This window comes from Mirounga angustirostris, unplaced genomic scaffold, assembly GCF_029215605.1.
Source record: "Mirounga angustirostris isolate CCGP_5_RB_7025 unplaced genomic scaffold, mMirAng1.0.hap1 SCAF_9, whole genome shotgun sequence".
Taxonomy (NCBI): domain Eukaryota; kingdom Metazoa; phylum Chordata; class Mammalia; order Carnivora; family Phocidae; genus Mirounga; species Mirounga angustirostris.
This window is the reverse complement of record NW_026991717.1, coordinates 67,887,081-67,913,229: the sequence shown is the minus strand read 5'-3', so window position 1 is coordinate 67,913,229 and position 26,149 is coordinate 67,887,081. Positions and strand designations below refer to the sequence as shown.

The window sequence follows — 26,149 nt, the reverse complement described above, 5'->3', positions numbered from 1 at the left end:
ATGTCTGAATCCAGTGCCTGACACAGAAGCTCTGCTCATTCATGTTTGCATGGACTGAATTCACGCCATGAAGCAGTTTTAAAAGGTTAAAGACTTAAGAAAAGAAATCTAATAGATAAGAAATCTGACAAAATCATATGATGATGTAATTGTGAAACAGGTAGCAATGACCTACTTAACCTTTAGCCCAGGAAAAAATTTGTATCAACCCATGTCTTTAAGAAAGGGAAAATTTAAAGAACATTAATATTTACCAGCAATTCTAGAAGAAATTCTTTATCAAAAGTTGTGTCTTCATTTTTAGGAAGAGTTGGTAACAAGCAGAGGTATGATGCCACCTGGTGGAGTGTATTTGAACTGCAGAATAAGGAATATTCGGATCAGAGTATCTTATTAACTTACTTTATTTTTGAAACACAATTTTACAGATGGCTTAAAAAATTTTACCTAGCAAATATAACCCTATGAAACTGCAGCAAATAAAAAAAATCAGCAATGAAAGTTAACCCCCTTAATGCAGGTTCTCAAAGGTCTTCTGCAAAACCCCTGTGGGTCCCTGAGACCTATTTCTAGTAAGTCTGCAAGAACGATATTTTTTTATATTAATACTAAGACATTATTTGTTTTTTCCACTATCTTTACATACACAGTGAAAAGCAATGGTGGGTAAAACTGCTGGCATGGGTGAAGGCGGTGGTACCAACCAGGGCTCTAAGGAGCCATAGCATTCCTTACTGCCACATGCAGAAGGGGAAAAAAAGCCACTTTCATTTAAGAATGCCCTTAATGAAGTAGCAAAATTAATTTATTAATTGAAATTAAATTGCTACTTAAAATTATTAATATAATTAAATTTGGACTCTTGAATACCTGTTTTTTAAAAATTCTGTGTGACAAGATAGGAAGTACACATTTTCCACACAATTTTTACTTCAAAGAACTAATGACAAACTATGGTTATTCAAACTTGAATAAATGGCAAAAAATTTTCAAATCTGAACAAAATAAACCAATAACTTTAAGGAAAACAACTGATAGTATTTGTTACCAAAGATAAAATTGGAATTTCCAAGTGAAAAACTGGAATTCTGGAAAACGTGCATTCACCACCATGAGCTGAACAGCTTTCCATTACTTAAATATAGTTTCATCACCCTCACCAAATGCCCTCACACACTCTATCCCAGTCCCTGGTAACCACTAACCTGTTTTTGATCTCTACAATTTTGCTTGTCCCAGAAGGTCATATAGATGGAATCATACATTATATAGCCTTTTGATACTTGTTACTTTCATTTAGCATAATGCAACTAAAATTCACCCACACTGTGTGCATTTGTAATTGGTTCCTTTTTACTGCTGAGCAGTATTCCATCACACAGATGTAGCACAGTGTGTTTATTCACTCACCAGTTGAAGGGTATCTGTTTTGGACAACTATAAAGCCACTATATAAATTTCCCCACAGATTTTTGTGTGAACATAAATTTTCATTTGGGTATATCTATGAGAACACTAGATTGTATAGTAAATGCATGTTTAACTACAAGAAACTGTCACATTTTTCCGAAGAGGCACTACCATTTTGAATTCCCACCAGCAATGTGCGAGAATTCCAGCTGTTCCACATCCTTGTCAAAAGTCAATACAGAGCGTGTTTTTTAACAATTCTAATAGACATGTAATGGTATCTCATTAGGATTTAAACTTGCATTTCTCTGATAACTAATGATGCTAAACATCCTTCTGTGGCTTACTGAAATGTATCATCTTTGGTGAAGTATCTGTTCAAATCTTTAGCTATTTTTTTTTTTTTAAGATTTTATTTATTTATTTACTTAATTGATGAGAGAGAGAGAGAGAGAGAGACAGTGAGAGAGGGAACACAAGCAGGGGAATGGGAGAGGGAGAAGTAGGCTTCCTGCGGAGCAGGGAGCCCTATGTGGGGCTCGATCCCAGGACCCTGGGATCATGACCTGAGCCAAAGGTGGCTCCGCTCAACCAACTGAGCCACCCAGGAGCCCCTCTTTAGCTATTTTTAAATTGTTTTCTTATTATTGAGTTCTGAGACTTCCAGATACCAGTCCATCACCAGATATGTGTTCAGTCAATATTTTCTCCCAGTCTGGGGTTGTATTTTCTGTTAACAATGTCTTTCAAATAGTAAAAGTTTTAAATTTTGATAAAGTCCAATTTATCAATTTTTTTTCTTTATGGATTGTGCTTTAGAAATCTATGGAAATCTTTGCACAAACCATAATCACAAAAATTTTCTCCTATATGTCCTATTAGTTCTGGTTCTGATAAGTATGTCTGCAATTCATTTCGAGTTAGTTTGTGTACATGATGTGAAGTATGTGTCAAGTTTCATACTTTGCATATAGACGTCCAACTGTTTCACCACAGTTGTTGAAAAGATTATCCTTTCTTCAGTGAGTTGCTTTGGCATCTTAGTCAGAAATCAACTAAGATATATGTCTAGTCTGTTTCTGAACTCTACTCTGTTCCAGTGATCTATATGTCTATATGTCCTTTATTCAATACCACAATGTCTTGATTACTGTAGCTATATAGGCAGTCTTGAAATTAGGTAGTGGGAAAGCTTCAACTTTGTTCTTTTTCAAAATGGTTTTGGCTAGTCCCTTTGTCCTTCTATATTAATTTTTGAATAAGCTTGTCAATTTTTAGAAAATATCCTGCTGGGATTCTGAATTATACCTACAGATCAATTTGGGCAGAATTCATACCTTAATTGAATCCTCTCATCCATAAGCAAGGCAAATGTCTCCATTTCTAAAATTAATTCACTTTAGTTGCACAGACTTCCTTAATATGGTTTCAGATACCACACTGAAACTAACATTTAAGAAACTTCCACTTGTCAAGTTGTGATATGGTATCAAAGAAAAATATTCACAATTATTTGAAAAGGCTATTAAAATATATTTCCCTTTTGCATAAGGGAATTTCTTCATTTACTTCAACCAAAACAGTATCTCACAATAAATGAAATACAGAAGCAGATCTACAAATCCACTGTCTCTGATTAAGCCAGACATTAAAGAGATTTGCAGGGGAGGAGTTAAGATGGTGGAGGAGTAGGAGGACCCTAAGCTTGTCTCATCCCTTGAACACAGCTAGATTAGTTATCAAATCATTCTGAACGCCCAAGAAATCAATTGGAGGTCTGAGAGAACAAAAACTAGTCTACAAGTAGGAAAGTGACCACCTTTTGGAAGGAGTCCCAGAAGATGAAGAGAGAGAAAAAGGGACAGAAGGTTTATTTGAACAAATTATAGCTGAAAACTTCCCCAATCTGGGAAAGGACACAGACACCAAAATCCAAGAAGCACAGAGAAATCCCATTAAATTCAACGAAAGTCAACTATCGCCAAGGCATAGCATAGTCAAATTCACAAAATACATAGACAAGGAGAGAATCCTGAAAGAAGCAAGGGAAAAAAAAAAAAAAGCCCTTAAACTACAAGGTTAGACAGATCAGATTCACAGCAGATCTGTCCACAGAAACTTGGTGAGCCAGAAAGAAGTGGCAGGATGTATTCAATGTGCTGAATGGGAAAAAATGCAGCCAAGAATTCTTTATACAGCAAGGCTGTCATTCAGAATAGAAGGAGAGATAAAAAGAGTTTCCCGGGCAAACAAAAACTAAAGGAATTCATGACCACTAAACCAGCCCTGCGAGAAATTTTAAGGGGCCTCTGAGTGGAGAAAAAAAGACCAAAAGCAACAAACACTAGAAAGGACCAGAGAACATCACCAGAAACACCAACTCTACAGGTAACACAATGGCACTAGATTCACATCTCTTAACAATCACTCTGAATGTAAATGGACTAAATGCTCCAATCAAAAGACATAAGGTATCAGAATGGATTTAAAAAAACAACAACAACAACAAAAGTCATCTATATGCTGCCTACAAGAGACTCATTTTAGACCTGAAGACATCTGCAGATTGAAAGTAAGGTATGGAGAACCATCTATCATGCTAACAGACATCAAAAGAAAGCTGGAGTAGCCATACTTAAATCAGACAAACTAGATTTTAAAACAAAGTCTGTAACAAGAGAGGAAGAAGGGCATTATATCATAATTAAGGGGTATATCCATCAAGAAGATCTAACAATTGTAAGTATTTATGCCCCCAACTTGGGAGCATGCAAATATATAAATCAATTAATAATAAACATAAAGAGTTTCCTCAAAAAGTTGAAAATAGAGCTACCCTACAACCCAGCAACTGCAACTCCTAGGGATTTACCCCAAAGATACAAATGTAGTGATCTGACCCCAGTGTCCATAGCAGCAATGTCTACAATAACCAAACTATGGAAAGAGCCCAGATGCCCATAGACAGATGAATGGATAAAGAAGATGCGGTATATATATATATAATATATACATATACACACAGTGGAATGTTACTCAGCCAACTAAAAAATGAAATCTTGCCATTTGCAACGACGTGGATGGAATTAGAGGGTATTATGCTAAGCAAATATGTCAGTCAGAGAAAGACAATTATCATATGATCTCACTCATATGGAATTTAAGAAACAAACAGAGGATCATAGGGGAAGAGAGGGAAAAATAAAACAAGGTGAAATCAGAGAGGGAGACAAACCATAAATGACTCTTAATCATAGGAAAAAAACTGAGGTTGCTGGAGGCGAGGGGGGTGGGAGGATGGGGTAACTGGGTGATGGACATTAAGTAGGGCACATGATGTAATGAGCAGTGGGTATTATATAAGACTGATGTATCACTGACCTCTATCTCTGAAACCAATAATACATTATATGTTAATTAAATTTAAATTTTAAGAAATGAAATAAAAAAATAATAAACATAAAGAAAATCATTGATAATAATACAATAATAGTAGGGGATTTTAACACCCCACTTACAGCAATGGACAGATCATCTACAGAAAATCAACAAGGAAACAATGGCTTTGAATGACACAATGGACTGGATGGACTTAACAGATATATTCAGAACATTTCATCCTAACGCAGCAGTATACACATTCTTTTTGAGTATACATGGAACATTCTCTAGAACAGATCACATACTGGGTCACTCAAAAAGTACAAAAAGATCGTGATTATATCAAGCATAGTTTCAAACCACAACACTATGAAACTTGGAAGTCAACCATAAGAAAAAATTTGGAAAGACCTCAAATACATGGAGGTTAAAGAACATCCTACTAAAAATGAGTGGGTTAACCAGGAAATTAAAGAAGAATGAAAAAAACACATGGAAGCAAATGAAAATGAAAACACAACAGTCCAAAACCGTTGGGATGCAGCAAAGGCAGTCCTAAGAGGGAAGTATATAGCAATATAGGCCTTCCTCAAGAAGCAAAAGTCTCAAATACACAACTTAACCTAACCAAAGGAAATAGAAAAGGAACAGCAAATAAAGCCTAAAGCCAGCAGAAGAAGGGAAATAATAAAGATTAGAGCAGAAATAAATGATATAGAAACAAAAAAACCCAGTAGAACAGATTAACAAAACTAAGAGAACTAAGAGAGGGTTGACAGAATTAATAAAACTGATAAATCCCTAGCCAGATATATCAAGAAGAAAAGAGGAAGGACCCAAACAGATAAAATCACAAATGAAAGAAGAGAGATCACAACCAATACCCTAGAAATACAATTGTAAGAGAATACTATGAAAAATTATATGCTAACAAACTGGGCAATCTAGAAGAAATGGACACTCCTAGAAACTTACAAAAACTATCAAAACTGAAACAGGAACAAATAGAAAATTTGAACAGACCCATAACCAGCCAAAAAATTGAATCAGTAATCAAATATCTCCCAACAAACAAAGTCGTGGGCCAGATAGCTTCCCATGGGAATTCCACCAGACATTTAAAGAAGAGTCAATACCTATTCTTCTCAAACTGTTCCAAAAAACAGAAATGGAAGGAAAGCTTCCAAACTCATTCTACAAATCCATCATTACCTTGATTCCCAAACCAAAGACCCCACTAGAAAGGAGAATTACAGGCCAATATCCCTGATGAACATGGATGCGAAAATTCTCAATAAAATACTAGCAAATCGAATTCAATAGTACATTAAAAGAATAATTCACCACAATCAAGTGGCATTTATTCCTGGGGTGCAAGGGTGGTTCAGTATTTGCAAATCAATCAATGTGATACACCACATTAATGAAAGGATAAGAACCATATGATCCTGTCAATAGATGCAGAAAAAGCATTTGACAAAATAAGCATCCATTCTTGATAAAAACCCTCAACAAAGTAGGGATAGTTGGAACATATCTCAAATCAAAAGGTCACATACAAAAGACCCACAGCTAATATCATCCTCGATAGGGAAAAACTGGGAGTCTTTCCCCTACAGTCAGGAATAAGACAAGGATGTCCACTCTTACCACTACTATTTAACATAGTACTAGAAGTTTCAGCCTCAGCAGATAACAAAAAGAAATAAAAGGCATCCAAATCAGCAAGGAGGAAGTCAAACTTTCACTATTTGCAGATGCCATATTCTACGTAGAAAACTCAAAAGACGCCACCAAAAAATTGCTAGAACTAATACATGAATTCAGCAAAGTCACAGGATATAAAATCAATGTGCAGAAACTTGTTGCATTTCTATTCACTAAGAATGAAGCAGCAGAAAAAGAAATCAAGGAATTGATCCCATTTGTAACTGCATTGGAAACAATAAGATATCTAGAGATAAACCTAACTAAAGAAAGAGGTAAAAGATCTGTACTCTGAAAACTATAAAACACTTATGAAAGAAATTGAAGAGGACACAAAAAAATGGAAAAGCATTCCATGCTCATGGGTTAGAAGAACAAACACTGTTAAAATGTCTATATTACCCAAAGCAATCCACACATCTAATACAATCCCTATCAAAATACCACCAGCATTTTTCACAGACCTAGAACAAACAATCCTAAGATCTGTATGGAACCGCAAAAGATCCCAAATAGCCAAAGCAATCCTGAAAAAGAAAAACAACTGGAGGCATCACGATTCCAGATTTCAAGCTATATTACAAAACTGTAGTCATCAAAACAGTATGGTACTGGCACAAAACAAACACACAGATCAATGGAACAGAACAGAAAACCCAGAAATGGACCCACACCTATATGGTGAACTAATCTTCAACAAAGCAGGGAAGAATATCCAATGGAAAAAAGAGGGTCTCTTCAACAAATGGTGTTGGGAAAACTGGACAGCAACATGCAGAAGAATGAAACTGGACCACTTTCTTACACCACACACAAAAATAAATTGAAAATGGTGAAAGACCTAAATGTGGGACAGGAAACTATCAAAGTCCTAGGGGAGAGCACAGGCAGAAACCTATTGGTTGTAGCAACTTCTTACTTCACGCTGTTGGAGGCAAGGGAAACAAAAGCAATTATGAACTACTGGGACTTGATCCAAGATAAAAAGCTTTTGCAGTACAGCGAAGGAAACAATCAACAAAACTGAAAGGCAGCCTACAGAATGAGAGAAGATATTTGTAAATGACATCTGATAAAGGGTTAGTATCTAAAATCTGTAAAGAATCTATTAAACTCAACACCCAAAAAAACAAATAATCCAGTTGAGAAATGGGAAGAAGACACTTTTCCAAAGAAGACATCCAGATGGCTAACAGATGCATGAAAAAAATGCTCAGTATCACTCATCATCAGGGAAATAAAAATCAAAACCATGAGATACCACCTCACACCTGTCAGAAAGGTTAAAATTAACAACACAAGAAACAACAGGTATTAGTGAGGATGCAGAGAAAGGGGAACCCTCTTGCACTGCTGGTGGGAATGCAAACTGATGCAGCCCTTCTGGAGGACAGTTTGGAGGTTCCTCAAAAAGTTAAAAACAGAACTACCCTATGATCCAGCAATTGCACTACTAGGTATTTACACAAAGGATACAAAGATACAGGTTTGAAGGGGTACATGCACCCCAATGTTTATTGCATCATTATCAACAACAGCCAAACTATGGAGAGCCCAAATATCCACTGACTGATGAATAAAGAGGAGGTGGTATATATATACAACGGAATATTACTCAGCCATCAGAAAGAATGAAATCTCGCCATTCGCAACAGTGTGGATAGAGCTAGAGTATATTATGCTAAGTGAAACAGAGAAAGACAAATACCATATGATTTCATTCATATGTGGAATTTAAGAAAGAAAACAGATGAACATATGGAAATGGGGAAAAAAAATGAGAGAGGGAAGCAAACCATAAGAAGACTCTTAACGATGGAGAACAAACTGAGGGTCGATGGAAGGAGATGGGTGGGGGATGGGCTAAATGGGTGATGGGCATTAGAGAGGGCACTTGCTGTGATGAGCACTGGGTGTTGTATGTAGGTAATGAATCACTGAATTCTACTTTAGAGACCAATATTACACTGCATGTTAACTAAAATTTAAATTAAAAAAAAATTTGCAAAAATGCAAAACAATGCCACTCCCCACTATATATTTTTTTAATTTTGGACAATATATTTTTCATTAACACTATATATGCTAACATATAATAGGCTTTTAATTGATTTTAATAAAGTATTTAAAAATTTTCCAGTTTTAATTTCTAATATAGTGAACATAATGGCTATAATCCACATTAAAAAAGTTTTTTAGCATCCTCAATAATTTACAAGAGTATAAAGGAGCATTATGGGCAAAAATAAATTCCCCATATGGATTATGCAGCTAAACTGAACGTAAAAAAAAAAAAATCTATGGAAGTGTTTTAAAATATAATATTTTATAATCTTATGGTGATGAAGGCCTTCTACAAAAACCATTTGTTACTGCTATAAAATGATTGACAGGATTAAAAATTTAAAACATTCGTAATAACAAAATACACCAAAACAAAGTTTAAAAGTGAGAAACTGAGAGAAAATAACTGCAACACAAACCAGACAAAATATCAGAGCATGCAAAATACATAAAGGTTTCTTTAAAAAAAATCAGTACAAGCGATGAAATACAAAATAGCAAAAGATAACAAGAAAGTTACAGAGGAAATGCAAATGGCCAGGAAAAATAGAAAGATGCTTAATTCCCCCAAGATAATCACAGAATGCAAAGTTAAACAATGGGGGTTCTTTTATTCTTGGATTGGCAAAAATGAAAGGCTAGTGTATCTACTTGGTAGAGAAAGAAATAAATCCTCATATGCTGTTGGTATAATCGATATTCCTTCGAGTCAATTATACTGCTTCTGGGAATCAGTACCAAGAATTTTTATATAGATACAGAAACAATGTTGTTCATTACTGAATTGTTAGTAAGGGCCAAAAATTTAGAAGGTAAAGATGTGTCAATAGGAGAGTGATTAAAAAATAGTACAGTTGACCTGTCCAATGGAACTTTATGCAGTTCATTAAGAGAATGAAACAGATTTTTGTGTTATTGTAAGAGTCATTATTAAATCTTCTTACAAAAATCAAAAACCAAACCAACTTTCAATTTGAAACCAGATTTGTTTCATTTTAAATAGTCAATGAACTAAATATAATTTCTCCTAAGAATTAAGGACAATGGGGAGATAACAACACAGTTAAAAGTTAGACTGCCTAGGTTTGAAATTGGAATCCTAGCTCTGCCACTTACCTGCTATTTGATCTAGACAAATGACTTAACAATTCTGTGTCTCAGTGACCTTATTTCTAAAATGGTACCTACTCCTCACACAAATGAATGTCTTGAGGATTATTTACACACTTAGTAGAGTGCCTACCATGTACTATAAATGTCTTACTACCATTTTCAAAAAAGTATATTAGCTAAGTGTCAAAGAATATTACTAATTTCATAAATTTTGAACACACAAAAATTTTTCTCATATTCTAATATCACATATGAACATTTACTGGTTTCTGTTTTATATTATGATAGATGGGATACCAGTTTTATGTTCTACTCTAAGAAAAATGTATGATTTAGGAAAAATGTTTAAGTTATGAAAAATACAAATTTTGCCCCCCAAAACAGAAGATCAATAATTATGTCTAAGTGACTTAAAGATACCAACTGCCAGAGAGTAGCACTAGTTTTAGCTGTCAACAGAGTGGTGCAATAAGTTACATTACTTAGTAGTGCAAAATGATTAAAAGCAAAAAGAAAATTAAAATTCAGTTTTCCTTTCATGTTGACTTACCTGAGAGGTCCAAAAAGCTTGACCAAAGATTCCCGAGTATCTACTTCTGCCACATTTGAGAGGGCAAAATCATAGAGTTCAGGGAAATGTGCAAAAGCAGCTCTCTAGAAAAGAGAATAAAATCAGTAACTAATGCCTACATATTAATACAATCAACTACAATTTATATACTACATAATAAAAATAATATTTAAAAAATATTAATGCACTTCTCTTTCTTACGCTTCTCATATGTGACCTCTGCCTTATTTAGCCAGAAGCATTCAATACAATGGGAAAAAACTAGAATTATTCCAGCAGGATTGCAAAAACAGAGTCAATGTTCAGTTTTTTCTTTCTAATGCTGTATTTTGAAGATACATGAAAACAGCCACGAAAGCCTTAGCTTCGCTGACAGGAAGGGAAAGAAAAATAAAACAAAACACTTTATTATGAAGAACTGGGGCAACAAAACTAAAAGAAAGTTCCAAGGGAAATTCCCACTGGAGAGATAGCTTGAGGGAGAATTCAAAAGCACAGTGGTTTGTGCTTTTACTTTGGAACTCTGGAAAGAAAGGACCTTTCAGGGTAACACCCCCAACCAACCATGGGGTAAGCTGTAAGAAAACAAAAATAGCAGCATTACAGTGACTGGGTAAGAGTGTAAAAGGTAGTCTTCCTTAATGTCCACGTGACACAGAGAAGATCCAGATATTTTCATGTGCCTCATAGTAGATGGCACCATAAGTTGCCAAGGTTATTGGTGAGCATGCCATGAGATTACTATAGATAATAGCAAAACGACCCTGCAACCCAAGCCTCAGTGAGTTGTTTAAGCTAGGAAATGAATGAGAGTCAGCTCTCAGGAGAACTCTAGTACCACCAAGAGCAAGGTTGGAACCTCATCAGCAAGGAGATAGCCAAGCTCCTCGGGAACCATCATCATGCCTTGCTTGGTGCCAAGAGAGCAGACCACATGCCACACGAGCCGTGGTCACTTCAAGGGCAGAAGCAGAAGGACAAACACACTACTGCTCTGAGAAGAGCAGGAAAAGACATTTGAGCCAGGACTCTGTGCAGATCACTCCTCTTCCAAAATGATGAGGCTATCATAGTGCCTCCACATATCCAGATGCCATTCTGGGAAAGAAGAGGGAGAGCAGAGTGTCCTTGAGAGATAGTGGAATTGATTATGAAAGACAATATGAACTTAAGTTTGACTGAGTCTTTACCCAAAAAGACTCTTTAAAACAGAAAGAACTGAATTTCTTCAAAGTGACAAATAAAAGCTTCTTTCTGCCACCAGAAAGAGTAAGAGCAGGATGAGATCAGTAATAGAAAACAAAGGTACTTTGTTGACATAGCTGAGCTGTACTGGCAAATTTCAGTCCCATTATGGTTGTTTATTTTTAAAATGTACAAAATGCTCACACATACTTTGTCAATATATTGGAATGGTCTTTCATAAAATAAAAATGGTAAGTATATGCATCAGATTGGCCCAGTAACTGATAGAAAATTTGACTGTCAAATATCAGTATTGTGATTCTCAAGACTGAAGAGAGCCATTTTTTCCCCATGGATTCATTAGAATTAGCAATATTTAAAAAGTTCAATATGAAAACATCATTAAATTAGTACTTTCCTCTATCTGTACTACACAAAACTAAATTATTTGTGACCCAACTTGATAGAGCAGAAGCATAGGCTGCACTGCATTTCAGTTACCTGTAGAGAAGTAATTCTGTCATAGTGAATTGTGGTCATCTCATTCTCTGTCAGAGCATTTCCAGTCTGGTCGTTAATCTCAAAACCAGTATAGAACTTTAGCATGTCCAAAAGCTGAAAGGATACATTTACATTACTAAACTGTGTGAACATAAGAACAAGAAACCAGGAACAAAAACTACTATAAAGAGTAAACAAGTCCATATAACTTCTCAGAGGTGCTGAAAAACTCTGGAATGTAAACACTGCAACAAACACTTTAGAACATATCCAAACGTGTTATTTTTGTAAGAATAAAGTATGAGTCTAGTGAATAAATTATTAAAGTCTATTTCATAGACATGGTCTACTTCTACAGAGAGGAACTTAAACTGTAATCCCAATAATGAACAGACATTAAGGATCTAAGGAAGTCAAACACTAATGGAAAAAAACTACATCACTGCAAATTTATAGAACTAGACCAGTAGGGGGAACCCATGAGGTCCTTTACTTATGCCACTTAATACAGAATTTTCTGAATGAAGGTTCTGGAATTCATAATTAAAGATACTCTCCTCTATGTACTGCTTTTATTAGGGAAAAGCAGCAAGGTGAGGAAAGCTAAGATATTTATTCCTCTCATCAGTCTCCATGACCATCAAGCCCTTTGTTTGGCCTAGTTATGGTTGCTAATGAAGGCCTGCTTTCCCTTCCTAGCAATGGCATCAAGAATCTACCGGCTGCATTCACCCCAAATCTTTATTATTCTTAATTCTAATCTATGGAAGATCAGATATGAGAATTTTAATATGTTGTAATGTATGTGGCAAATCACTAGACAGAAATTTAATAAGAGAATGAGAAAAAATATAGATACAAGATAAAAAAATTCTTGGGGCGCCTGGGTGCCGCAGTTGGTTAAGCGTCCGACTCTTGGTTTAGGCTCAAGTCATGATCTCAGGGTCGTGAGACTGAGCCCCAAGTGGGGCTCTGCGCTCAGTGGGGAGTCTGCTTGAGATTCTCTCTCTCCCTTTCCCCAGCTTGCACTCTCTAAATTAAAAAAAAAAAAAAAAAAAAAGATAAGCGAATTTTTTTTTTTTTTTAAAGATTTTATTTATTTATTTGAGAGAGAGAGACACAGCGAGAGAGGGAACACAAGCAGGGGGAGTGGGAGAGGGAGAAGCAGGCCTCCCGCAGAGCAGGGAGCCCGATGCGGGGCTCGATCCCAGGACCCTGGGATCATGACCTGAGCCAAAGGCAGACGCCTAACGACTGAGCCACCCAGGCGCCCCAAGCGAATTCTTAAAAGAATATGTAAACACATAAAAATTGTATTTCCAAGTATAATCTCATTGAAAGGCAAGTGTTAGAAGTTTGTTAGAAGACTTTCCTCCTGAAAAGGAGATGTGAAACAAGAAATGTGAAACACTAATACTTCTTTCTACCCAAGGCAGCAAATGACCACTTCCATGCTATCAACTGTCTCTGTCACCATCTTATGGAAAGACAGCCATGATATTAGGGCATAGTTCTCTTGAAATTAATGCTTATCATCTATTGTATTCCACAGTGGTTACTAACATAAAATATATGAGTATGTGGGACTACATCGCCAAGATCATAATTTAGTCCAATAATAAAATCACATATGATTAACAAAAGTTCTTAATCATTCATTTTCTATATTAAGACTTGATTTTACTTTAAAATGACTAATTAGGAATTTATATTATTCAATTCAATATTTAGCAAAATTTCCTTTATATCATCCACTGGTATTAGTTTCATGGCAAAAAAAAAAAAAAGATCAATTTAGAAATGAAAACTGTATGTAACAGTTCAGATCTATCAATGCTCACCTGGGAAAAAAGATGGCCATCCTCTTCCCTGTGAACAAGATTGGAAAGGTAACAGTGAACCAAAAGGTGGGAGTCATCCAGGATGGTATTAAACCAGCGCCTTGTGGGGAGTAGGGCCTAGAAAAAATAAACATGGCAATAAGTCTGTATGATCTCTGCAGCTAGAGGTAAAATCTACTAATTTGCTCAGAAGTGTCAATCACATACAAGGTACCCTCTAGTCTCCCAAAAGTCACGGTGCACAAAGCAAGGGGTCTGGTCAATGCCATAAGTAAAGTCAGTGGCAATGTTTAAAAATAAAATCCAGCACTGAAGAAATTTCACACATACATAGGCCAGTAGTTTTCAAACAAAATCCTATATGAAATCCCAATATGTATTGTGTATAGATTTAAAAGTGGTGCTACTCTGAGAGAAAAGGGACTGGGGATCTCCATGTGGAGACTTCTTTCTCCATATCTTCTTCCCACATCCCCCTTGTGACAGTCAGTAAGACAATGTCGAGATAGTGGTATCAGTTTGAAAACCTCTAATCTAATCAAATATCCTCATTTTATAGAGGAGGTTATCAAGATCCTCAGAGGTTATATTTTAGTTACTGGCAGAACTAGAATCTGAATAAAGATCTCATGAATGGCTGCTAGTCCAATACACTAATCCTTGTGTCAAGACACCACCCTCTCTCTCCAGATAAGAAATGAACACAAAGGATTTTCTTTCAATTTCCTGCAGTAAAGAGGGAAAGGAAAGGAAATGAATTCAATCTGAATTACACCAACTCTGCATCTGAACTTTGTCAAAATCTTGCACCTAATATTATGAAATCTTCTTTAAGAATCTTAATTTAAAAAACTGACAATAGCAGCTATATCTTTTTTCATCAACAATATTTAGGCACATTTAGAAAAGTGAGATTATTAAAGAGATGGCCATAAACCCATAACTTCAGCCACAATTAAAACTCTAAAAAAAACAAAAACAAAAAAAACCAACTCTATGATGGGGGAAAAAAAAAAAAGCCAAAACCAAAACCAAAAACCTCTATGATGGGGTATTAAAATATGATAGAAAATAAAATGCTATTGCTAGACTCATGTTTAATAACTACACTATATAATATTTTTTTCCACAAACAATAGCCATCTGATAGCTATTTGAAAACCTCAAGGGCCAACTGCTTTTGACTTTCCTCTCTCTGTTACACCTAGAAACAGGTAAAAAAAAAAAACTAAGGCCAGTTTGAAGTAATGTAATATTTCATATATCTCATATAGTCATATACTCAACCTTATCCCCATTAAAGATGATGTAACAGAAAAGTCACTGCACATTTCTTACCTCTAGGTCAATCATAAGTTCAATGAATCTTTCACAGTAATGAACTTTGTCCATAGTGACTGGTTCTAGACGTAACAGAGAAAACATGTTAGAATCTTCTTACTTAGGCTATTCAATGTACTAAATCTTAAAATTGGCAGTTATTTAGTTATTGCAACTGTCATCTGTCTCTTACTCATCAGGACAGGATCATGATTCAGAGTTAAGGACCCCACCTGTATTTCAAAAAAGGCATGTCTTACCCTTATGTTTAGCTCTACAAATATAAGAAAATGAAAAACCTATCTTGGGTCAGAAACACATTTAAAGTATCAGGTTTGCAAAAACATTTTTAAAGTGCTTAGATTTAAATCTACTAATGTCTGTAATAATTAGTCATAAAAAATGACTTGTACTAAATGATTAGATTTGAAAAAACCGAGTGATACAAAAACTAAAAAGGCAGTCTAAAACAAAACAGAACTAAAAAGGTGGTTTAAATCAGTTCTTGACCCACTTTCCTTCTTATCTTTACACACTGAACTTCTACAACTTCTCTCATATACATAAACACATATATGTATGTATACACACAGACACAGATACCTGTAGAATGCAAAGAAAATGGGTGGGAAAGGTACACACCAAACTAATTAAAGGGACAACTGTTAGAGGAGGTTTTTTTCCACTGTGTATATATATATATTACTTTTTGACATTAAAATGTCAATGACAGAGCAATGAAATATTTTTAAATCACTACCTTATTTTATGCTATTCATGAGTATTAATGTACTATTTTTAAAAACATTTACTTTTGTTTTTAAGTAATTACAACCTTGTAACATGACAAACTTTTAGAGTACAAGTTTTGTTTTTTTCCTAATGCCAAGTAATAGTCTACCATTTTACCAGCTAAACCATCCTGCCAAGATTCTGTCAATTAAGAAGGAAATAATTCCAGGGTCCCCACTGCTGCTTAGTCTAAGGACTCCCAGTAGCGATTAACCCCAGTGCTTAGATTTAACCTATGAATGCTTAAATAAATCCACATAATATTTAATTTATTTGTGGTATACAGGAAAATAGAAGGCTTCATCTGAAGAAATAAATGTGAATACTTTTGTGACTAATATATGGAATATTAAGTAGAACTTTTTTAGTTAACACATGCTCCAAATCCAGACCATGAAATAACATAACCATAACATTTCACAGCTGGAAAAGACCTCAGAGAATGCCTATTCTAGCTCTTTTCCAGGTGAGAAAGTGAAAACCAGAGAAAATGACCTGGTAAAAGTGTAGAACAAAATAATGGCTGGTTAGAACTGGAATCTAGGTTTTCTGAGACATAATCTAGTCATATAGCTGTTGAAACTAAAGAATTTAAAGGAACAACTTATAAATTAAATCCATGCAAACTAGTCCTCTGCTTTTTTTCTTGTTACTGTAGAAGAAAAATATTTTTCTCCAAAATTTAAAAAGCGAGCCAACTCTGTACTCTGTATTTTTATTTATAGTTTGAGAAAATTACTGGCAATGACCTATTTAAAATTAAAATTAGAACATGAGGGGCGCCTGGGTGGCTCAGTTGGTTAAGCGACTGCCTTTGGCTCAGGTCATGATCCTGGAGTCCCGGGATCGAGTACCACATCGGGCTCCCTGCTCGGCAGGGAGTCTGCTTCTCCCTCTGACCCGCCTCCCTGTGATGCTGTCTCTCATTCTCTCTCTCTCAAATAAATAAATAAAATCTTTAAAAAAATAAAAAAATAAAAAAATAAAATTAGAACATGATGCTTGCCACTCAACTTCTGAGCTCTGGTGAATAAAGCTGCATATTTTTATGTAAGTTGGCCCTACTGGGCATATTGTTTAGAGCTGAAACCTTGTCATTCCAATTTCAGACACCAAGATATCCTTATCATTTGCTTCTTACGTACATTGTGTTTTTTTTTCCTTTCTTCTGACAGCAGTCCTGACATCTCAGATCAACCTATACAGATTTCCTTTATAATAACCGATAGGATATGTTGTTTTTCATAACCCTGTAAAATGAAACTATGATCCTTATTTTTAAAAAAAAAACAGTTTTCTGTTTTCTAATTATATAATCCATCTACCTTTACCCTCTCTGAACTAGCACACTACTTTCATCATCTTATTGGTTCCTCTGCTAGAGTTAACAAATTTTGATTAAAGCTCAAGGTCAATCTAAGAAATTTTGTTTTCTGGCAATAAATAAACAATGGTAACAGCTGGTGGTTTGAAGATTGTTAAAATTAATGCAGATGCCATGCTGCTGTTGTTACTTGATTTTCAAACCTTGCTGATGCCCCAAAATTAACATTCTATAGAGATGTCCATTTTTATGACCTTAATTATGATAGGCATTAGCACTTCTAAGCACTCATTACTACCTTTTGTGCCCCAAAAGAGAAATCTAAGTTTTCCTTCTAGATTTAAGCCACTTAACTGAAAGACTTAAAAATACTAATATTAAGTGACTTAGATGATTAGCATATGACAATTTTTTTCTTTACACTGATGCTGGGACTAATCTTATGCCTCAAATCAGGTATAGCTGATGGACAGCATTAGTATCTATTCCTCACTGAATTATAGGTATGATTTTCAGTTGTAAAATCTTACTTGGAAGATCGGCATTTATAAGTAATCCTGTTGTATTTTAGTTTAAAAAAAGCTACAACCTCTGATGCAAAAATATAAATATGATACATCTACACTTAGAAAATAAAATTTTATTAGCCAATCTTACACAGCATATATACACCTTTATTAAGTAAAAAATACTCTATGTACATTCACTAAGTGCTTATAAAGATCTTGCAAACTCAGCATAATGTAATTAGCCCCTCTTGGTATATAGGCATTATCACACACACACACACAAATAGAGTATAATCATGGTATATTTTTAAGTATATAGTCTACACAACATATATTTGTTTCATCAATAAGTGGAGGCCATGTTAGAGGGAAATCTTTCCCATTTTGTCTTGTAGCTCATATCTCAAAAATAATTCTTTTCCCTCCAAACAGTATTTGATGTTGTTTAAAAATACTATCTAGCACCATATTGTAAATTCCACATGGGTCTGTGACTGTCTTGTTCACCACTATATCCCTGCACCTTGTTCAGGACCTAAGTCTAGCAAGCAAACTCAAAAAATATTTGCTAAGTAAATGAGTATTTCAATAACAATGTAGGTACCTTTAAAACATGTGAATTTTTAAGGCAGTCACAATACTCAGACTGGTAATATACATGAAAAGGGGAGGATAGATATGTTGTCATTATGATTTAAAACTATTCTAAGAGCAGGTTTTACACTGGAGACTAGTAAATACTGTAGAGGCACCTAAATGACAACTTCACAAATGAGCTAAGAGAAGACAGTTACCAGAAAGAGGCACTGATTTCAGCACAGAGATAAACTTCTGTATGAGTTGTGAAAGAAATCTTCTTTCTTGATAGGCTCTAAAATCAGAAAATAACATTGACCAAATTATTTTTGAAAAATAATTATTTCAAAAGTAAAATTAAATGTCGAACAAGCCTTTCTTATACTGTTCAAATGCCATTTTTCTCTGAAATTGGGACTATAATTTGAACACACAGCTGCTTCTTTATTACTGGTGTAATAAGCCAGCTAAGAAACACCCCTTTCTCTTACTGTGGAAGTTTTCACTTGTGATTTAAAGGTCAGAACTAGAAAGGAGTTTTTAAAATTTCATTTATAGTCTGCCCTTAAGGTTCAAAATTTAATGTTTAAGTATGTAGTTAAAATAAGATAAGCAATTTTATACCTTAATATGTTTGAAGTATCACATGTAATAGAATATTACAATGTCGAAAAATTAAATGTTGGTTTAAAAACAATTTTCTAGGGGCGCCTGGGTGGCTCAGTCAGTTAAGTGGCTGCCTTTGGCTCAGGTCATGATCCCAGAGTCCTGGGATTGAGCCTCATGTCAGGTTCCCTGCTCAGTGGGGAGCCTGCTTCTCCCTCTCCGTCTGCCTGCCTCTCTGCCTACTTGTGCTCTCTATCTCTGTCAAAAATAAATAAATAAAATCTTAAAAAAAATACTTAAAAAAACCCCAACAATTTTCTTCTACTCCTTACTAATTTAAGATGTACTGTGTACCGATAAATCAACAAACATTCATCAGGTATTGGACAGCTGCAAATGATTATGCCAGTCCTGCTGGAAATACAAAGGAGGGGAATGACTAAAATGTACTTGAATGACAGGTATTATAATTTAAAGGTAATTAGTAACACAGACCAGCACATAATTAATAAAACTGGATGACATTAACTGAGCACTTAGTGTGTCAGGATCTGAGCTGCGTTAAGTACTTCATATGAATAATCTCATTTAATGCTGACAACAGTCCTATGAAATTGGTACTACTTACTGTCCCAATCTCACACTGGTGCTGAAAGAGGTGAGATTAACTTGCCCACAGTTACACAGCAAGCGAGTGTGGAGCCTAGTTAAGTCTGACTGTAGAACCTTTTCTCTAAATAACTACACATATTCTAACCATTACACAAACAGCTGGCATTTCAATAAAAAACACAGCATGTTTTTGGAATTCAGAAGAAGAAAGCACTGTGGCCTAAAGTAGTTTGTCTAGAAGTGCTTAGGTTAGCCTTCAATTAAGTGGAGTGGAGGGGAAAGGGTACTTAGGGAAGCAATGTTTAAGAAACAATTAACAGACTGGGCCAAGAATTTGGAGAAGTTGCAAAAAATAGCTGGGGGTTTTTGAATGCCACTGCAAGGAGTTTAGAGTTTACCCTATGGGAACCAGGAAACCACTGAAAGCTTGTGAATAGGAATATGGCAAAGAAAACAAAATTTTCTAAAGAGATGGCTAGTTAGGCTCATTGTTGTGGGAAAGCTGGAAGAAACACCAAATAGGAATTTATTGCAGTGCTTTAGTCAGGAGCTGTGAAGGCCTGAATTAATACAACAGCAGTGTGAATAGACAAGAAAGAAGAAAAAGGACAAAAGATGATCCAATAGGACTGGTTGATGGGATATAAACTGCTAGTCAAAGGACTGGAGTATTCCAAGCCCTACTGTCTGGAAGAATTAAGAGAAATTGTCCAGAAAGGCAAGTTTAGGAGGAAAAACAGTGACTATTACTTAAGCCAAAACAGAGTTCATGGCAAACAGAAGTACAACTGATCCTTCAATAGCACGGGTTTTAACTGTATAGGTCTATTTACATGCAGAGTTTTTTCAATAAACACACTACAGTACTGTGAATACATTTTCTCTTCCTTACGATTTTCTTACCATTTTTTATTCTCTAGCTTACTTCATTGTAAGAGTCCAGTATGTAATAGATAATAGCATACAAAATATGTGTTCACTGACTGTTATCAGTAAAGCTTCTGGTCAACAGCAGGCTATTAGCAGTTAGGTTTTGGGGAAGTCACAAATTGTATGTGGACTTTTGACTGTATGGTGGGAGGCGACTGGTGCTGCTAAACTCCGTGCTGCTCAAGGGCCAACTGTATACAGCAAAGGGTTATACGAAGACTGGAAAGCAGAGAAGACAGGGCCACAGAGATTTATGGTTAAATCATATTGAGGTAATGGTAAGAGTGGGTTTAAAAAAAAGAGTAGTCAAGTAGTACAGATGCCATGTGATTAGTTCAATCAAGAGGCTGTTGGGTGGGAAGACACCATGAGAGATGAGACTAGACTTGGAAATTAAAGAAGGAATTTTCCTACTCTGACCCTAACATCTTGTCCTTATAGCTCTCACTCCCTTACACCGAAACTCATTTCTCTGACATGCACCTTTTTACAGTTCTTCCCATTTTCAGTAACAACCAGCATAACCCCAGGTTTCACTTCCTTTTGTCCTCAACCCTCTTTTCAGGATTTATGTATCTCACTAAATCATCTCATCCATACTCATGGCTTTCATTATTAGCTACACATGTACAGAGTACTCTCCTAAGTGGAAGAAAAAATAAGCTAGATCTAGAAAGTTATCCTAGGTCCAAGGGAAGGGAGTCTTCAGCATATTTACGTAAGTAGAGAAAAAGGAGTGAGTGGAAAAGAACAATAAAAGATGGAAACAGAACAAGGAGTGCTGCTCCAACAGTCACACGTACATAAGGCAAGGTCACAGTCAGACCAGCTAGCCTGAAAGAGAGAGAGAGAGAGAGAGAGAGAGAGAGAGACAGAGAGAGAGAGTGCTCTTGGAGTATGTAGATCCTTCCCCTGTGTCCTACTAATAACACTTTGTTTGGTGAAATAAATACTTACTGCCAGACTTACCCAACGGATTATAAATATTACTATTAAAAGAACCCATAACCCTCACCTGCTTTTTTAATCCTTATACTTGATTTATTCTTCTCCCTAGCCTGTACCACCATCTAAAATAATACATAATTGATCTGTTTGCGCTGTCTTCCCCAACTACAATGTAAGCTCCATAGAGCAGGAATTACTTCCATTTTGTTCTCTGCTATATCCCCAATACCTAGACTAGTACCTGGCAAAAATATAAACATTCACTATTTGTTGAATGAATGAATGAATGAATGAATGAATGAGTGAATGATGGCTGAAATGTATGAAAATCATTGTTAATAATAAGAGAGTAAGAAAAAGAAAGAAAAGTTGGATTGACAGCCTGAAGACTGTGGAGAAAATCAAGAACCATCCTAACAGACAAACTATGGTCAACAGACAGACAGAAGATCAGTGATATACTTATCACTGGGGCAGACAGAAGAGAAAGAAGAAAAACATGTTGATGCTGTGGTTTTCCCTTCAGATCTTTATGAAAAATATTCCTATGAGAGTAAAAGCACTTCTTATTTATTTGGTTCAGCCTTATATAAAGGAAACAACAAACCAGCCAATATCATCTAAGACTCACAACCAGTGTAACAAACCAACATGGAACAAAGCTTTGGCAACATACTGTTCTCTTGCTTCTGGATCCATCTTTTCATCATTCTTTTTAATCAAGTTCCAGAATTTTCTTAGCTTAGGTGTCTTCTTTAATTCTAATTCCAATCGTGCCTGAAAGAATGATGTGCTTTAAATCACCAGTTACCTCCAAGTTTACAAGGATAAAAATTAGATCCACTATTAGCTAGTTTTCTAATGTGCGGATATAATAGGATAAAACCTGAAAGCAACAAGATAAAACCTGAAAACTGAGAAACTAATAACTCTATTTTGAAAAACTGTTCAATTCCAATAATTGTTACTAATAACAAGAAAAAAATAATAATAAAAACTGCCTTTTCCTGTCAAGGTCTTAATAGCTCAATAATCAATTAAATTTCTTTCTTATTTCTAAAATTAAGGCTTTAAGTTCGAAAAATTAGAGCATTAAGACTTACTAGTGTAATCACTGAAATTTGAAAAATGAGTCTGAAACACTGAACATAGAAACAAGCTGTCACAAGTAAACAAGGAAACGTCCACATGACTATATTCTGTCTAATGGCACTTATCAGTTTTAACTTAGCATTATTTATACAAGTCTGTTTTTATCGCCATCAGCTGGTACCTATGAATAAGCCTGCATATCTGGCTATGTGCAAAAACCCCATATGCAGGAAATGGAATTTTCAGTAAACTTATTATTTATCCTGAAATTTGATAGTTATAACTTTATTCCCCAAGATCACAATTAATTTGGTTTTGATAGAATGACACATATGATCTAATAAGGATTTGATGAAAGAAAAAATGAAGTCATTAATATTAAACATGATCTAGACCTTCTCCTATAACTGTGTACATTCTAATCTAAGGAAATAAAAAACTCAAGTCTGTATTTAGTCTCATCCAAAGACACACATGAAATAATAACCACATTTTGCTAAATTAACCCTTTCTTTATGAGCTCAATAGATATTACCTTATTTTATCTCATAATAATATTAGGTGAAAGATCTACTAGCTTATACATAAAAACTTTAAAATTAAAAAACGACTTGTATGGTAAGTTAGTGCATAGTAAACTAAATGTATTTTCTAAGCAAGAAAGGGGATTTTTAGTTACCATTTTATATCCATATTAAAGCTACATCCACCTATATAACACATATACACATAAGTTTCTGAAATTAGATACTTACAGGCTGTAAGCCCATCCACATTGGGAGGGAGATAAGCTGCTGTACTTGACTCCGTATCAAGTCTACTTCCTGTTTAAGGCACAAAGAAAACAAATATATAAGCACACCAGTATTTTAACTTAAATCTTTACATAAGGAATATACTACCTGTGGTGAAAGCATGCCACCAATACTTCCAAATTAATGGTATTTTAGTATTTCATATTAAGGACTTGAAGTGCTGGTTAGTGTTCCTATGTGCAAGAAGGCTGTGATGTACCTTATGGAGAAAATACGTGTGTTACATAAAGTTTGTTTAGACTTCAGTTACAGTGCTGTTGGCCATGAGCTCAAGGTTAATAAATCAACAATATGTTATTACGTAAGGTGTCTTTAAACAGAAACACATAAAACAAGATTATGTATTGATTGATTGATGAAAATGTTGTGACTGTAGGCTTGTAGGCTCCTAAGCCTGTATTTTCGCTAGGAGCAATGGTTCAGTTTTAGCCAATTCAGTGTTTGCAACTACTTCATAGACCTAACTACCTCAAGTAATGAGAACTGATGGCATATTGAAAAAAATAAAGTATTTCAATAATAAACTAGCTTTTAAGTTAAGCAAACCTAGCCCCAAACTACTAATACTAAATAAATCTTTTTTTGTTCAACTTCTGATAAAGAATCATGTTTATATTTACATTTGCATTGTGTAGTTTAATAAATGTTAAGGAGGTGGCATCCACTCAGGGCTTCATGAATCTTTTTTTAATGCCTTTACACGATTCATGCGAGGTAGTACCTCAAGTAATACAACAAGTAATAGTCATCCATCTATCAACATCCAGTCTTAAGATAAGAAAGAACCCCATGCACTACATGGGTCTAATGCACTATCAGTTCAGAGGCACAGACCTTCACTTAACCACAGTAGAGAAGTGCAAATGAAATATTAATTACTGTAAATATTTAATTCTTTTGAAGATACTCCTATGAAGGACGAAAATGTGTCATACACAACCCAAGAGATTTTCAAAGATCATCCACAACTGCCCCTAACCAGTCAACTCAAAACATAACTCTCCTGCTGACCTGGCAGCTTGTGCATGAAGCATGCCTGAAAAGTAAGAAAGCTAGTTTCTGTGTGCAGCTGTGGCACAGATCTCATTACTCAAAGTTCATACTGGCCAGACTCGATGATGCTCTACCTTTGGAGAATTTCAGCTCTGATGCTCATTTTTCTTAAGAGTATAGATAGAAAAAAGGAGGTCCAGTCCAAGTCTATTTTAAAAGTGAATGGATCTTCTAAAATGTTTTTATTGAGAAGTGACTGAAATTAAACTTCTGGCATTATCCTCCATCCCCATTACCATGGATGAAGAGTTGGCGATAGAGGTAATTTCATTTATGTTCAACTTAAAAAACAAGAAAATGTGAAAGTTTTCCCCCAAGATAAAGTAAAATTACCAAACTATTGAAGCAATGATCAAGAAAAAGCAGTAAGACCGTCTGTTCATGGAGTGAAAATTCACCATCGGTTTCAGCTAATGCTGCTTTCAAGATACACTTAAAAAAAAATGGGAAGTGGTCTGGCTTCTTCTTAAAAGTCTGAAAAGAGAGAGAATAAAAATTTATTTTGAAATGGCTTGCTCTCCACTTTTTCTCCCCTAAACAAACATCAGTAGACTCTTCAGGAGTCTATTAACAAAACCAAATAATTACAAACAAGATTATTTGCTTACTTATAATTAATGGTAGCAAGTCAAATACAGGTTTCTGGCAAGATCATGAAAGAGATGTAGTAACCTTTACCTAATAAAATAATGTTTTGTGTGTTTTTAAAATATATATATATTTTAAGTAATCTCTATGCCGAACATGGGGGCCTGAACTCATGACTCTGAGATCTAGAGTTTCATGCGCTACTGACTGAGCCAGCCAGGTATCCCTAAAATAATGGTTTTACTTCCTTTATTTTTTTCTTTTATGGATTATGCTCACATTTAACTTAGTGTTTGTTTCTAAGGATCTGAAATGTTTTAATTCTTCTAACTTAAGCAAAAGAAACATCTTTAGCAAAAATTAGTTTCCCACTAACTAATCTCAAAGACGGTGGCTCCTGCTTTGTATTAGCGCTTTACTCTTTATATATTTAATATATATATATTTATATATATTAACATCCAAGTTAATATATAAAAAGTAAACAGTGTAATATATTCAAGCTTCCCTGTGACCTACCTCCCCTTTTCTCTTCTTTCAGAAGTGCTCCAAATGTGTGGTCTATACTAGTTGTTTTCATTTACTTCCCTACAGCAGGCTTCCACCCCCAGGACGACCCTGAGGCTATTACGGCTGTCAAGTCCAACAGACTCTTCCAAGCCCCTACTCCTTTTCAATGTGCTGAGGGCCCCTCTTCTGTTGTGTACATAGCAGTATTTTGGGGTTCTAACCTCATTCTTTTCCCCCTCCCTTGAACTTCAACAACATATGCTAATGATTCTAAATATACATCCTCAGTCGATCACTCTCATTAACTCTACATCCCAGGATTCCTCTGTCTACTAGACAATTTCATCTAGGTATTCAAAAGGCAATTTAAACTCAGTAAGTCCAAAAATCAATTCAACAATTTTGTACCCTCCATAGTACTACTCAACCCTCTATTACTACCTATCTTGGTAAATGGCAGTATCATCTATTATACTCAGTTGCCCAAGCCTGGAAAGTTATTGAAAATAATACCCTTCCCTACTATTAATTATTCAGTTATGAAATCCAGTCAATTTTGCTTTCTAAATCTTTGTGTATCCTCTTCTCTTCATCTGTATTTCTCTACTTCAAGTCCTAATCACCAAAATGGTCTTTATAACATGCAAACTGATCAGGTCATTCTTTAGCTCAAAAAATCTTCCTTCTCCCTTCTTATAGTA

The 26,149-nt window shown here is 35.2% G+C and overlaps 1 protein-coding gene across 1 annotated transcript in view; it reads right to left on the bottom strand.

Annotated features, from left to right (window-relative positions):
• AQR (aquarius intron-binding spliceosomal factor) overlaps window positions 1-26,149 on the bottom strand; it is a 106,895-nt gene that overhangs the window by 56,619 nt on the left and 24,127 nt on the right. Inside the window, exons 6-14 of the mRNA XM_045900398.3 lie at window positions 24,684-24,824; window positions 23,238-23,306; window positions 22,067-22,167; window positions 18,513-18,589; window positions 15,112-15,176; window positions 13,774-13,890; window positions 11,933-12,046; window positions 10,226-10,329; window positions 255-357 (exon numbers count right to left, since the gene is read on the bottom strand). Coding sequence (XP_045756354.1) covers window positions 255-357; window positions 10,226-10,329; window positions 11,933-12,046; window positions 13,774-13,890; window positions 15,112-15,176; window positions 18,513-18,589; window positions 22,067-22,167; window positions 23,238-23,306; window positions 24,684-24,824 — 891 coding nt within the window. The remainder of the gene's footprint in view (window positions 1-254; window positions 358-10,225; window positions 10,330-11,932; window positions 12,047-13,773; window positions 13,891-15,111; window positions 15,177-18,512; window positions 18,590-22,066; window positions 22,168-23,237; window positions 23,307-24,683; window positions 24,825-26,149) is intronic.